Below are 12,358 nucleotides of genomic sequence, written 5' to 3' on the forward strand. Positions count from 1 at the left end.
CACGGGTACACACAAAGCCAAGTGCGCTAAGCCCAAAGGGCCAAAACTAAACTACATTAGTCCTCTGCCACAGGTCCACTTTGCCCTTGGCTCATGTAGCCAATAATATGTCCTTCCTTCATCCAATATCTGTAAGTCGAGGTGACGGCGGAAACACCACGAATGTGCGTGGTTTTGCAGTGCACGTCTAGCACAGCTACCCGCCTAACGACACGGTATAGATACAGAGTGACCTTACCCGATTCGGTTTAGCGTGACTTTCCATGCTCTCATAGTATGGCGGGTCCATCATGAGGGAAGTCGGTGCTATAAGAGGGAAGGCTCATATGTTCAACCAGGAGTCTATGCAGTCGAATGCCTGTTCCCTTGATTACTATTATAAGGCACGATAGGTAGCACAACAACACACATCAATGACACTTGTTTTCAGATCAAAGGAATTCAGTGAATTTCCTCAAAGACCCGAACAATGAATGATTTCCCCTTGATAACCACCTTCTCCCCTGGGATCTTCCATGCGCCAATACCCTCTCCATCAAACCCATTTTTGATTGATGGTACGTCACCTGCATCAGGGCCGATGACATATTTCTCCTCCCATCCAGAACCCCACTCTTCCCTTCTCGCACTAACTTCACCTCCGGACCTCTTGAGAGACCAGGCACCGGCCTGATCCTTCTGGCCGGAATGTGTCTGAGTCTGCTGGAGTGCCAAGTAGGTTCCCCAGATCCGTCCCAAGAAGACCTTGGTCACAGTCACCTCTTTTTGCTCACCAACGGCCAGAGGAGCATCATCTGACTCCAGAATCCAGGAGATTCCTTTCTTCGCTCCTTCAGGACCCTCCTTGAAGGGCAGCTCTTGCCAAACTTCTTCAAAAGCCGTCATGGGCTCACCGGGCAGATCCGCCCGGGGCATCTCTCCGCACTCGAGGTCGGTACCATCGGCCTGGGGACTGAAGTTGCCAATATCCACGATACCGATCTCATTCAGGGAGTCCAACTCGCGCGTGAAGAGCACCTTGACTGTTTCTTGTCAGTAACCTTCAATCAAAAGGTATGCACGACATTTAATTTCAGGGCAACGAACGTGGAATTTCTTTGGGATTCTCCTCAATTCTAGTACCAGCCATTGCCCAGTCAATGGCGCCGGATTTCTTATCCATTCGCAAATCCACGAACCATTCTCCCACAGAAAGAACAATCGTATCAGTCGTCTCCTCAGGAATTTCAGGAACCCATCGGAGTGAAAGACGGGTTGAGAAACCGCAAATTGATCCTAGTTGAGCACCGGTGGCAGACATTGTGTATGTGAAGTGGTTTGTGGTTTGAATGTTCACCTGGCCAGTCTAGTTATAATCAATAATCTTATCACAATCGCCGAGGCAGGACTCGGTAAGTAACACCAATTGAGTTTCGCATCTCAATCTAACTGTCGCCTGAAGTTCCTGCATCAATCACCCCCCGCGCTGCCCCAGCTTACGTAACCCGGATGTTCGCCGAATCGGGGATTTTGAAGCGATTCAACGATTGGCGATGGAGAACGGTGGGGTGATTCAACTAATGGTGTTATCTAATGCACTTCGAGTTCATTGGACCGCTGTCGTTGTAAGTGATTGAGCCAATAACTGCATTCCAAAGCATAAATCGGTTATCAAAATGTCTCGAAGAGTTTCGGGCCATTAGCTTCCAGCGAAATGTATCAATGATTTGCGTTTTTGCTATTTAGTATCTGATAAACTAGAGGTTCTTTACTATCTTCTGTCAAATATAGAGCCATCTAAGATAAGCTCGATTGGCACTCCACACCAATATCACCATCAATTCCATCACAAGTAATCACTGATGGGGTACACTTGCCGGACAAGGTGCCATGAATATTCTCGAACTTGATGTTCGTGAAATTGACAGCGGATGGGTACTCGGCGCAAGTGGTGCTGTTAATGTTGAATCAAGGACAATGGGACTATCGGTATTTCTAACGTGGATGTCCTTAGAGGTGATATTGTTGATACGACCGAAGCCGACGTCGGGGCCAGCCTAGGCCTTAGCTCCGGTCTGTGTCATATCAGCGAGTGCATTATTGAGAAACAGAATTATAACTATCTTACCTAGCTGTTCAGGATAGTAACATTCTCGATCCAGGCGTTCTTAATGATATCCTCGACGCCAGAGTACTTCTAATACTTCCTATACTCATGCCGTCGGTGTTATTGTACCGCGGGTTCTACACGAAAAGATTGGCATGTAGTATAAGCTTTCTACCTAGCCGGTCGGAAGGATTCAACACCCCTTAGAGTTTCTTGCTAGCCTGAACTAGCCCATAGATACAGCTGACGTTACCAGACCACCAAGCCACGGAGCGCAGGAAGCTCGCAGGCTTGGTTGTGATGTTTGCGTAGAGAATACTATACACCACACGCGAAATCGAGTACCAAACACCGATGGTGTTGATCGTCTCGTTGGGAACACCGGCAAACAGTGAAATCAAAACTGCATTATGTAATCAGTATTTCTGCCGAGGTCCAGGCACGAAAGGGGCAAAAGCTTAAGCAAAGAGGGGGATCTTACTGGCCGCCACAAACAGAGGGTAGCCCTCCTGAGCATTCGCATGGGCCGCCTCGCGACGCTTCAGCTTATTGAGCGTGTCGCGGCTGATTTTGCCAGCCTGGACCGCCGCCTCGCCGTAGGTAGTCAGGTCCTCGCGGGGACAGACATTGTTGTCGATGCCGAGGCGAATCTTCGCGTCACGGTTGCTCATGAGACAGAAGGCCCAAACCCAGTTTGCGATGAGGAAGCCGGAGGCGTGGTTGGCGGCCGTTTGGCCGGGGGCGGCGCGGAGGCCAATGGTGGTGAGGAGAGCACTGGGTTGGTTAGCTTCGTTGTCGGTTCAGCGCACGATTAGGGTCACTCACGACATTGTGTGTGGATTTGTGTTGTTCGCTCAAGATGCGGCTGGGGGAGGTCTTATAAGCGTATGTGAGAGAGCGAGAGCGAGAGACCGAGGAATGAGATCATGTTTGTCGATCGGATCCACTTTCAGCAGTCAGGTTGTGAAGATGAGATCACGGCTGTCTGCACTTTTGATTCTGTGCTTGTGCTTGAAATTGGGTTGTTCTGAACATGGCATTTGTTCTGACGTGGCATGGAATTGACACATGTGACCATCCATCGTTCAGCGTTTGCAGGATTTACATCAGCACATTCGAAATTTGTTCTAGAGATCACGCTGGCCTTGGAAATCTACCCATGCCTCGAAATGGGCACAAACTCTTTCGAGAGAAGCCCCATCAAATTGCGCAGGATCATCTATAATCGGCGACAAGTGTTTGGCCCAGATTTGATCGGCGTTTCCATCCCCAAGCCTTTCTTTCCCCCTTGGATCTGCAAGAAATCCTTTTTTTATATAGGCCTCAATGTACCTGATGGCGTGAGAGAATGTGGTATTAGATTCAGCCCTGTGAGTAGTTCGATAGATAACATATCCACAATCCGGGAGCGGCGAAGTCTGCTCCGCAGCTCGCCATGGTTGCGCGTGACTGGTCTGGCCGAAGTCGCGAGAGGAGAAGAGATCGAGTATATGAGGAGGGAAAGCTCCGAGCTCCAACATGCCTAGAGCTAGAGGGGCTGATCCCAAGACGGTCCGAGTCATGCTCTTAATTCGAGTGTTGTGTTGATATAATCAATTCACTCTGAAATCATGCAGCTGTTGCATTCAACAAATTTTTCAATCCCCAGCCAGTCCATGTAATCAACGCCTGTCAACGGTAAGGTTAGATTATGGAAGGTGGAGTATATCACCTCTGCTTCATTGTTCATTTAGAGATGATCAGTCACTGTTGTTTGACACTCCACGGTACGGACCTACCTCCAAGTTGGAGCAATTCTTGCAATTAGTACAATTTATCATGTTGGAACTTTGCTTGCATTGTTCACAATCGTTGCAGTCACTGCAAAATGAACAGTCGGTCAGAGCACAGACGAAGCCAAGCAGAAAGGGAAAGCGGGCGGTACACAGCGAGAAGTTGAAGGGGCGATGACAAGGACAGAGAGCCTTGAACTGAAAGAGTAGAGGCTAGAGCTAAGAGCGAATTTGTTGTACCCATCCGATATAAGATTACGATTGTGCGTGGTATAGGACTACATGATTGTCCCTCATAACTGGCCCAAATTGCGGGCGAAGACCCACTATTTTAAGATTTTGACCTGCCACGCCACCATCGACTAAAGGAACACACAGGCCTTTTTTTCCCTCATTTCTGGCGCCAAAACATTGGGGGCGGCCCCCGGTAAGAAGTACGAAGTAGAGCCCCTCGGCTGCATTGTGGCCTGCCATTGGCTAATATCCGAGTCTTACCTGCATTGGGAAATGATCAATTGGTATTCAATCGGCATGATTGACTCACAATATGTAGAACCCGTACAATTTGATGCGAAATGGGGAACTTCATCTCAGTTGAATACTTGGCAGCTGGTCTTGAATGTATACCTCCCCGAAACTCATCTTGACATTGGTATATCCTATTTTTACGTCCATGGATTCTCCGTAGTTACCGCCCCCACCCGGGCAGTGCCTACAATGCAGTGATCGGCGGGGGCCATTATTTGCACATAAAACAGACTAGCTTACTAGTCTCGCATGCCGCCTTTTTAACTCACCGTTTGCCAGGACCGTAATAACTCATGTTGTTTCCCCATCGCAACACTTCTGCCAGGCCGATTCCGCCCCGTATCCCTTTACCTTTGATTCTAAGCTCGCGTCAATCGTGTCTTAAGCGCAATGTCCGAGGAATATGTAAAGGGATACGCTATTCGTCGAAATAGCACATGCGAGACCGGCGAAAACCAATGTACGAAAAAAGCGACATGGGGTGACTACCAGGCGTGTTGTCCTGGAAATTCTTTCTGCTTTGATTCCGATACTGGAATTCCCAATATCATATGTTGCGACAATCACAACAATTGCACGCAAGCTATATCAGTCGCTCCAGCATGTGCTGACAGGAGCTGGAATCTATTCGACGGGAATGGTTCTTTCTGTTGTGATCAAGGAGAGTCGGGATTTCGTGTTGAAAATAGAGTTTTGGTTGGTTGCTCTGAGGCAACATCCCCGGGAAATGCTAGTTTCATCACCTTGCCAACGATATCGGTCGGTTAGTTTATCGCATACCGACGACATTCAATCAAAATGACCGATTAACACTTTCTCAGGTAAATCTGTCGCAAGTTCAACAGCGACGTCTTCATCATCGCCCTCTTCATCATCGCCCTCATCCCCATCAACCTCGAAAGTAGCATCAAACAGCTCGAGTGCTTCCTCGTCTACCAACGTAGGCGCAATCGCTGGTGGTGTTGTTGGCGGCGTTGCTGGCGTAGCTGCTATAGCTGCCATCCTCTTTTTCTTCGTTCGGCGCCGCAAGCAACAAAATACCCAGACACTAGCCCAGACACCGTATTCGCCTCCAGTGTATTCAGAAGTCGGGGCTGGCCTACCCCGAAAGGAGCTTGATGGCCAAACAAGATCAGAGATGGATGATACCCCTCTTCGCGAACCACAAGAGTTGCCGACAAGCCATTGATTATGAAATGATTTCTGCTTTCAATAACAGCCCTGATTATATGATAAAACACGCTTGACTGAACAGGGGCTCGGGGTTTTTCAATGCATTCCATGGATGATGACCCTTTAGCGTTTCTGTACTCTTATCTTAGCTCCCGGATTTTACTCGAGCATGAGGCCGGAATGAGAATTGTGGCCTTTGCGATCGTGACGACGAAAGAACGCTACTGAAAAATTTGACTATTATGGTAGTAATATAAAATATACTAAGCGATGGGGAAATGGATCGGTGATACCTTACAAGTCAAATACACAAAGATATGACTGACTGGGAAGTGATACGCTTTCGCAGGGGGTGGGTGAATCTTTATAAGGTAGACTGTTGTATGAGTGGCACTTTTTACACCGCCTAGCCAACGCCGAATCAAGTCTGCAACTTCATTGAACCGCCCCTGTTGTAGTCTGGACCTGCTCCAGAGACTCTGCAAGAGACGTCAAGCCTAGAGTATCAGGCAAATTTTCTCTCATCATCCCGGTGGATTTCTCACAGCGACAACATCTAATCACGATGACCCACGAATTCGAGTAGGTACCCCGCCTGCAGATCTAGAATATAGAATATACCCATACTAATAATTTCAGATGTCCATATGCTGTTGGTAATGTGATCAAGATTCACTTGGAGACACCAGATGGATTGGAGGCAACAGCAGATGCCAATATCATTAAAGTCTTCGAGCCGTTCACTCTTTCCTCTGTGATGCTTATTCGAATGGCCTGCTCATCTTTAAGATTGGAAGGCGATATGATTTTGAAGCTCTTTGATCGGCGATTTGCAACGCAGCTTCGGGAAGACGAAAAGATTCGGCCCTGGAACCCAGATACAGAGACTGAGTACCGTCAATTTATCCTTGATGGCGGTGCATCAGAGTTTGTTACTCAGCTCAACGACGGTAAAACACCTGAAGGCAGTACATGGAGTGCGGCTATGGACGAAACTTATCTTCATGATCACATGTTGGATCTGTACAAGACAGAGGTCCAGGTATATAGCAACCTGAAGGAGATTCAAGGCACCGACATACCAAAACTCCTTGCATCCGCTATTATGCCTATTCCCTACCCAGGTCAAACGAGCAGCGAATATACCGATATTCCTGGGATCCTTTTGCAATATATCGAAGGCTTCCCATTGACCGATATTGAGGAATATACACCAAGAGAAAGCTGGCAGGCCATCTGTGAAGACGCCATTCGAGTTATCAATCGTATCGGTGATCTGGGAATACTTAATGAGGATGTTAAACCAAGGAGCTTCATTGTGCGTGAGGACGCGGGGAATAGATTCAAGGTGACCATGATCGATTTTGCGCTATGCAAATTCCGTCAAGACTATAAAGATGTCTATGACTGGGATAAATGGAAATCGATACAGGACGAAGAGGGGGCAGTGGGGTATGTCATGCAAAGGCGTTTAAAAGGTGGATTTTCTTACCGTCGATCTGCTCGATACGAAAAGCTAGATGAGGAATTCAGAAAGGGTGAATGAGTTGAGACTGTAGGGAAAATAGAAATCAATATCAGGCCGAGGAATATAGCGTCTGTATGTAACGTTCAACCTGACCTGGATTCGAAACCTCGACTATGAGGCCTTTTAGGGACCATCACGACAATGGGTTTTTTGCCAGGCAGAAAATTAGGTAATAAAATAATACCGCCTTAACTAACTAGCCAGGCGCCAACACACGGTATGTGTTTTCGACACGATTAGGTGCGAAGGCTAAGTATAAGTAATATTGATGCCTGATAATCCCGAACACCCTTATTCTGCCCCCTACAACGTTGGTGGCGAAAGGTAAAATCTACTGTTCAATAGTTCTGGGATATCAATTTGAATAACACTTCCCAATAAGGGTATGCCGTGTTGTTGCTTTACCCGTGGCATTCTGTTGCTCTGTCCCAGATGCAACCTCGACGCCTGTATTTAAACAGGAGAGCAAGTTGTGGGGATAAGGATCAACTATACACACTACTCCAGTACACAAGTACCAGTGCTTTCTTTATCAAAGTATATAGCATTACGTTCAGCGCAGAGCAGGCGATGTAAAACCATCATATTTTGGTAGCCGCAGATATTATACATTTCTTTATTAGCATTAAAAAACAAGAATGAAAAAAAGAAAAGAAAAAGAAGAAGAAGCCAGCAAATCCATACCGCCAAGGCTATCACCCCAATTTCCCTTCCATCTGCCGACTCCAGAGTTTGCGGTCGAATCGTTGTTCTAGTAGCGCCTGCGCATCACCCGCGTACATGAAAACTCTACCACCGGTCTCCTTGGGCTCCTTCTCGTCTTTGAAGTAGACCCAGCAGTCTGCAACTTCGTAGGCATTCGTCTCATAATATGATAGCTTCTGGGCCTCTTCTTCGGATCGCACGAGGTACGCAGATCCCGTCACCACGTCCCCTTGTTTACTATTGATCAGGGCGGGATAATCACCCCATTTCGCAACAGCGTAACTAAATATCTCTGCCTCGCGAAGTTGCGGCTCCTCCGGCAGGTCGAGGATCCTTTTCACCTGGGCCGGGGCGGTTAGAGTTCCGTAGAAGAAGTAATACACTGGAAAGGCAGGCGGGAAGTCGACTGGCTCGTCGCGCTGCGCAAGGTAGTCCGGTGGTGCTGACCGGAGCATAGTATAGAAAGGTGATAGTGGCTCCTCCTTGGCGGGGAAAAGGCCTGGAGACCAGGGTGCTCCGGAGTCCTCTGGATTCATGAAGGCTGTATGATGTGAAAGTTGGACAAAATGTTGAAGTTAGAAGGCTCGGATACGGAACAAAGGAATAAGTGGGTGCTCAAAGAGAAACCAGAAGAGGCAGTAATAATAATAGGGTTAAAACTAAACTACATTAGTCATCTGCCACAGGTCCACTTTGCTCTTGGCTCATGTAGCCAATAATATGTCCTTCCTTCATCCAATATCCGATATGGTGTAAAAGGCCGTGACGGAGAAATGGCCACGATATGCCGTTGTATAAATTCGAAAACTCGTGGTGTTTTCACATAGGCATTATTTTAGGCCATTAATTGACACTATACTAATTTGGACACTAGCGCGAAAATCGATCAGAGGGAGGGTCGTGCAGCGCTTCTATCATCAATACGAATAGAATATAAATGGCTATGTCTCCTACAGCCCTGACCGAAATATTTCTATATCAAACGCCTACCAAAGCGCTTTGTAAAATCGTCATGGACTGGAATTCGTTCATCCGAGAGTCGGATCCGCAGGTTCAAGCAGATCTTTCGAAACCCACACGAGATAAAATGCGAGAGGCTCGGAATGCCTTTCGAAGGTTATCAACCCTTCATTCTTCTTATCGGACGGTGGCTGACCATCTAATAGATTTACAAGTCACCTTAATCCACCAGATCACACCTATTGGCTGCAATCCGAGAACCTCACATTAAGAGTCATTGAAGGGGTTTTCCGCTGGTATCATGAAAACTACAGCTTAGGATATCAATCCGGCTTTCTCACCATGACTCGCCCCCCCCCCCCCCCCCCCCCGGCGAGATAGACTAGCATTTTGGCAATCAGGGACCGAGAAACAATTTGTTGAGATACAAAGTATAAAGAAATGGAGAGCGTTGATTGATTCGAAGAAGAGGAGAGAAGAGAGAAACTGCAAAATACATAAATATGGATCGAAACTATGTAAAGGGCACGGGTGAAGTAGACGTGAGACACCACCACAACAGTTTTCGGCCCCCTGGTTGTGTCGCTTTCCAAAGTTTGTCGCGGCGCTTATTGCTTGAAAGCATGCGGCTAAGGGTTTCCTGGCTATGCGAGACACCTAAAGCTGCCAGATCCTCGGGTAGAGCGTGCAAAAGGAACTGAAGATGAATTTGAAAAGAATTACTACTTAGAAAATCCGCTTTAACCACCTGGGCAATAAAGAGGTGGCGGTATTTCTATGGCTTGAATTACGCATAAGGCAATAGAGCTCTAGCAGCGATCTCGTAGAACAAATGTGTTACGCACACAACGTATGACTATAATCGGGATAGAGGGTATAATAAAGCTGGGAAATTATTATAGAAGTATATACGTACACACCAGGGAAGTTAGATCGATATCACCGCGTTGAAAGTTCGTAAGGTCCTTGGCGGGAGGCCTGTGAATGTTCTGACATATTCTGCGCGCTTTGTTCAGACTGAGAAGTCTGTTGGGCGCTTTGCCCGTATTCTGAGGTTTGTGTTGAGGTTGGTGGAAACGCAATGGCCCGACCGTAGTCCAACTCATGGAACCTGCTAGGTTTGGTGTCTGGAGCTTCCACGGGCGCCGTAGTTATTATCGAGGGAGGAGGTTGTTGCGAAGACCGGTCTGCCGCTGCACTGTCCTGACTGGGAGTCCGCTTATATTTTTGACGATGGGAGATAAACCAATAAGCTGCAGCAACGGCCGCCAAAGCAGCAATACCGCAGCCGGCGCCAATGCCAGCCTTGGCGCCGGTTGAGAGACCAATGCTACCGGTCGAGGTCGTCGTAGTCGTCGAGGTCGTCGAAGTCGTCGAGTTGGTCGTGGGAGAATTCGTGGATGCAAGTACCGTCCAAGAGTTTTCCCAAGTAGGTTCCCAGCTATTCCCAGAGGATGTGATGGTGGTGTCACTATCGCTGATGTCGACAACATTCTGAATGTAAGAATAGTCTGGTCCAGGAGCTTGGGCTAAAAACCAGGATTTCTTGGACCAGTTGACGCCGACGAAAGCAGCCTGTAGAAAGGCACGACCAAGAGCTGGAGTGGAGTCGGTGCCCATGCATGGGAAGTATTGTGTAGGACTGGTCACCAAAGGGGCTTCCAGAGTAAGGTTCAGAAGAGCGAAAGGGACCTTGATGGTGATATCCTCAGTGTTAACGCCATTCTTGGTGAAGGTGAAACCTAGGTAGCTGGGGGATGTCACAATTTTGGTATATTGCGAATCAGTTGTGTCCCAAAAGTAGAGACCCAGATCGGAATTATATGTGACAGGCAGATTGGCGGCAATGGCGTCGCACGAACTTTGGGGTAGATAGATATATGGGTTTGCTGGGTCCACTGCTACCGTGAAGCCGGAGGTCAAAGAGGAATTGCTTTGTGCCAGCAATCCTGTCATATTAGAGAATTTCCAGGGCGAACCACCTTTTGCAACCCCGATACCTATGTCGATTAATTCAATCGGAAACTTCCCACTGTCGACTGGCTGCGCAGAGACATCTCCAAAGACTCGACCTTGGTCGTATCCTCCAAGCTTGAGAGAACCGGATATACCGAACGAGGCAGAGCCAATATGCATACCATACGAATAGGACGGGATTTGTCCTTTGTCGTAGAGATAACTGTTGGCGAAAGTGGCATTGATAGGGGGCAATGGGGCGTCTCTGGTGAATGTTTGGTTGATGTCCGGACATCCTAGAGAAAGGACACCCACTTCCAAGGGGTAGTTCTTCCCACCGGGATACGTCTGATATCCCTCTAAGACTGTAGTCAAATCCGCGGACTGCACAACCGTGCCTCCAAGATCCATGGAGTCTAGCGCTCGAGATGTCACGGCGTTGATAGGCACTGCGTTGGTATATCCCAATTGCATGTCTGACCATTCACCTGCATTTGAATCATATATAGATGTATCGTCGTAAGTTGATGAATCGTGGATGTCGAAAAGACCAGCTGAATCTGCGTAACAGATAGGTGATATTTTTGTCGTGTTGTCGCAAATTGTTAAGAGGAGAACCGTGCTCGCCCAAGATCCTCCGGGATACAACGCGATCTTTGTATCGTTGCCGCCAATGCTCACTTCGACGGCCTGCCAGGGACCATCAGGTCCAAATGACCCAGAAGCCCAGGTCATGCTCCAAGGAGCTACGGCGGCAGCAGAGCCATCGATATACAAACTCCAAAGAAGGGTTACGGCCCAGAGCAATGGATTCTTCATGCCTTATTAGAGTGAAGTGTCAGCCGAATCTCTACATCGCTGCTCAAATCTGTCACGTGGAATCAAGCCGAAGTAAACAAAGTTGGCTTACCTGTAGAGTTCGAAGGGAACGTTGGAATGAGAGGACAGGAACCACGGTTCGATGACGGTTCGTTCGGCTTTTCCAGCGGATACTTCGAGCAAACACGCGACATTCACCAAAAATAGAATCAGCACGACTTGATGCCAGTGAAGGAAGAACACTCCGTTGTTAAACAGGATATTTTCTCAGCAACCGCCGGGGACGGACGCATGTGAAAAGCCAGGAAGTTGAGGGAGATTTTGGACGGAGCCCACTACGGACCCTTTTTGGTATTAACTGTTTTAGGTATGGGTTCAGCTGGAGATTGATTAAACACGTACTAATGTACAGTCCACTAAGTACGAGTATGGAGTACAATAGGGGCAGTAGGCCCGATCCCCTCCCCACCATACGAACAGGTACTAGTAGCACCCGGGCAAACACATACAGAATCCGATTTGTCATTGCTAAACAAAATATGGCATTGGGCTGATACCCGGGTGCAATTTCGTACACTGTCCGTCTTGTAACACCTGCTAAATGAAGATCGACTCGGTCCATTACTCGATAAAGCATAGCATTGCACCCATGACTCGTAGTCGGCTTGCCTCTACAAGGGGTAAGAATTGACAAATTGCAGGACGAAATACGAGTATACCAGGGTTTGTGGGCTATAATACCAATAGTGATAAGATCCCTATATTTTGGAAGGAAAAATAACATATACCCATAGACCTGGTTTCTGTTGTGGACAGAATTTGGTCAAAACG

General features: G+C 47.7%; 6 protein-coding genes across 6 annotated transcripts; 2 read left to right on the plus strand and 4 right to left on the minus strand.

Annotated features, from left to right (window-relative positions):
* Positions 1 to 441: 441 nt before the first annotated feature.
* N7518_005937 (uncharacterized protein) lies at positions 442 to 1,300 on the minus strand (the record flags this gene model as incomplete). Its single annotated transcript, XM_057186864.1, has 2 exons — positions 442 to 1,022; positions 1,087 to 1,300. 2 exons carry the CDS (start codon positions 1,298 to 1,300, stop codon positions 442 to 444), a joined length of 795 nt encoding a protein of 264 aa, XP_057038567.1.
* A 989-nt stretch (positions 1,301 to 2,289) lies between these two features.
* N7518_005938 (MAPEG family protein) lies at positions 2,290 to 2,916 on the minus strand (the record flags this gene model as incomplete). Its single annotated transcript, XM_057186865.1, has 3 exons — positions 2,290 to 2,489; positions 2,568 to 2,860; positions 2,912 to 2,916. 3 exons carry the CDS (start codon positions 2,914 to 2,916, stop codon positions 2,290 to 2,292), a joined length of 498 nt encoding a protein of 165 aa, XP_057038568.1.
* A 1,860-nt stretch (positions 2,917 to 4,776) lies between these two features.
* Positions 4,777 to 5,575, plus strand: N7518_005939 (uncharacterized protein; the record flags this gene model as incomplete). The annotated part of the gene is made up of 2 exons (XM_057186866.1): positions 4,777 to 5,149; positions 5,208 to 5,575. 2 exons carry the CDS (start codon positions 4,777 to 4,779, stop codon positions 5,573 to 5,575), a joined length of 741 nt encoding a protein of 246 aa, XP_057038569.1.
* A 549-nt stretch (positions 5,576 to 6,124) lies between these two features.
* N7518_005940 (uncharacterized protein) lies at positions 6,125 to 7,105 on the plus strand (the record flags this gene model as incomplete). Its single annotated transcript, XM_057186867.1, has 2 exons — positions 6,125 to 6,141; positions 6,199 to 7,105. The coding sequence occupies 2 exons, from the start codon at positions 6,125 to 6,127 to the stop codon at positions 7,103 to 7,105; spliced, it is 924 nt and encodes a 307-aa protein (XP_057038570.1).
* A 677-nt stretch (positions 7,106 to 7,782) lies between these two features.
* Positions 7,783 to 8,328, minus strand: N7518_005941 (gamma-glutamylcyclotransferase family protein; the record flags this gene model as incomplete). The annotated part of the gene is made up of 1 exon (XM_057186868.1): positions 7,783 to 8,328. One exon carries the CDS (start codon positions 8,326 to 8,328, stop codon positions 7,783 to 7,785), a length of 546 nt encoding a protein of 181 aa, XP_057038571.1.
* A 1,363-nt stretch (positions 8,329 to 9,691) lies between these two features.
* On the minus strand, positions 9,692 to 11,527 carry N7518_005942 (uncharacterized protein; the record flags this gene model as incomplete). The annotated part of the gene is made up of 1 exon (XM_057186869.1): positions 9,692 to 11,527. One exon carries the CDS (start codon positions 11,525 to 11,527, stop codon positions 9,692 to 9,694), a length of 1,836 nt encoding a protein of 611 aa, XP_057038572.1.
* Positions 11,528 to 12,358: the final 831 nt, after the last annotated feature.

The sequence above is a fragment of the Penicillium psychrosexuale genome (genome assembly GCF_028828465.1).
Source record: "Penicillium psychrosexuale strain IBT 29551 chromosome Unknown utg000004l, whole genome shotgun sequence".
Lineage (NCBI taxonomy): Eukaryota > Fungi > Ascomycota > Eurotiomycetes > Eurotiales > Aspergillaceae > Penicillium > Penicillium psychrosexuale.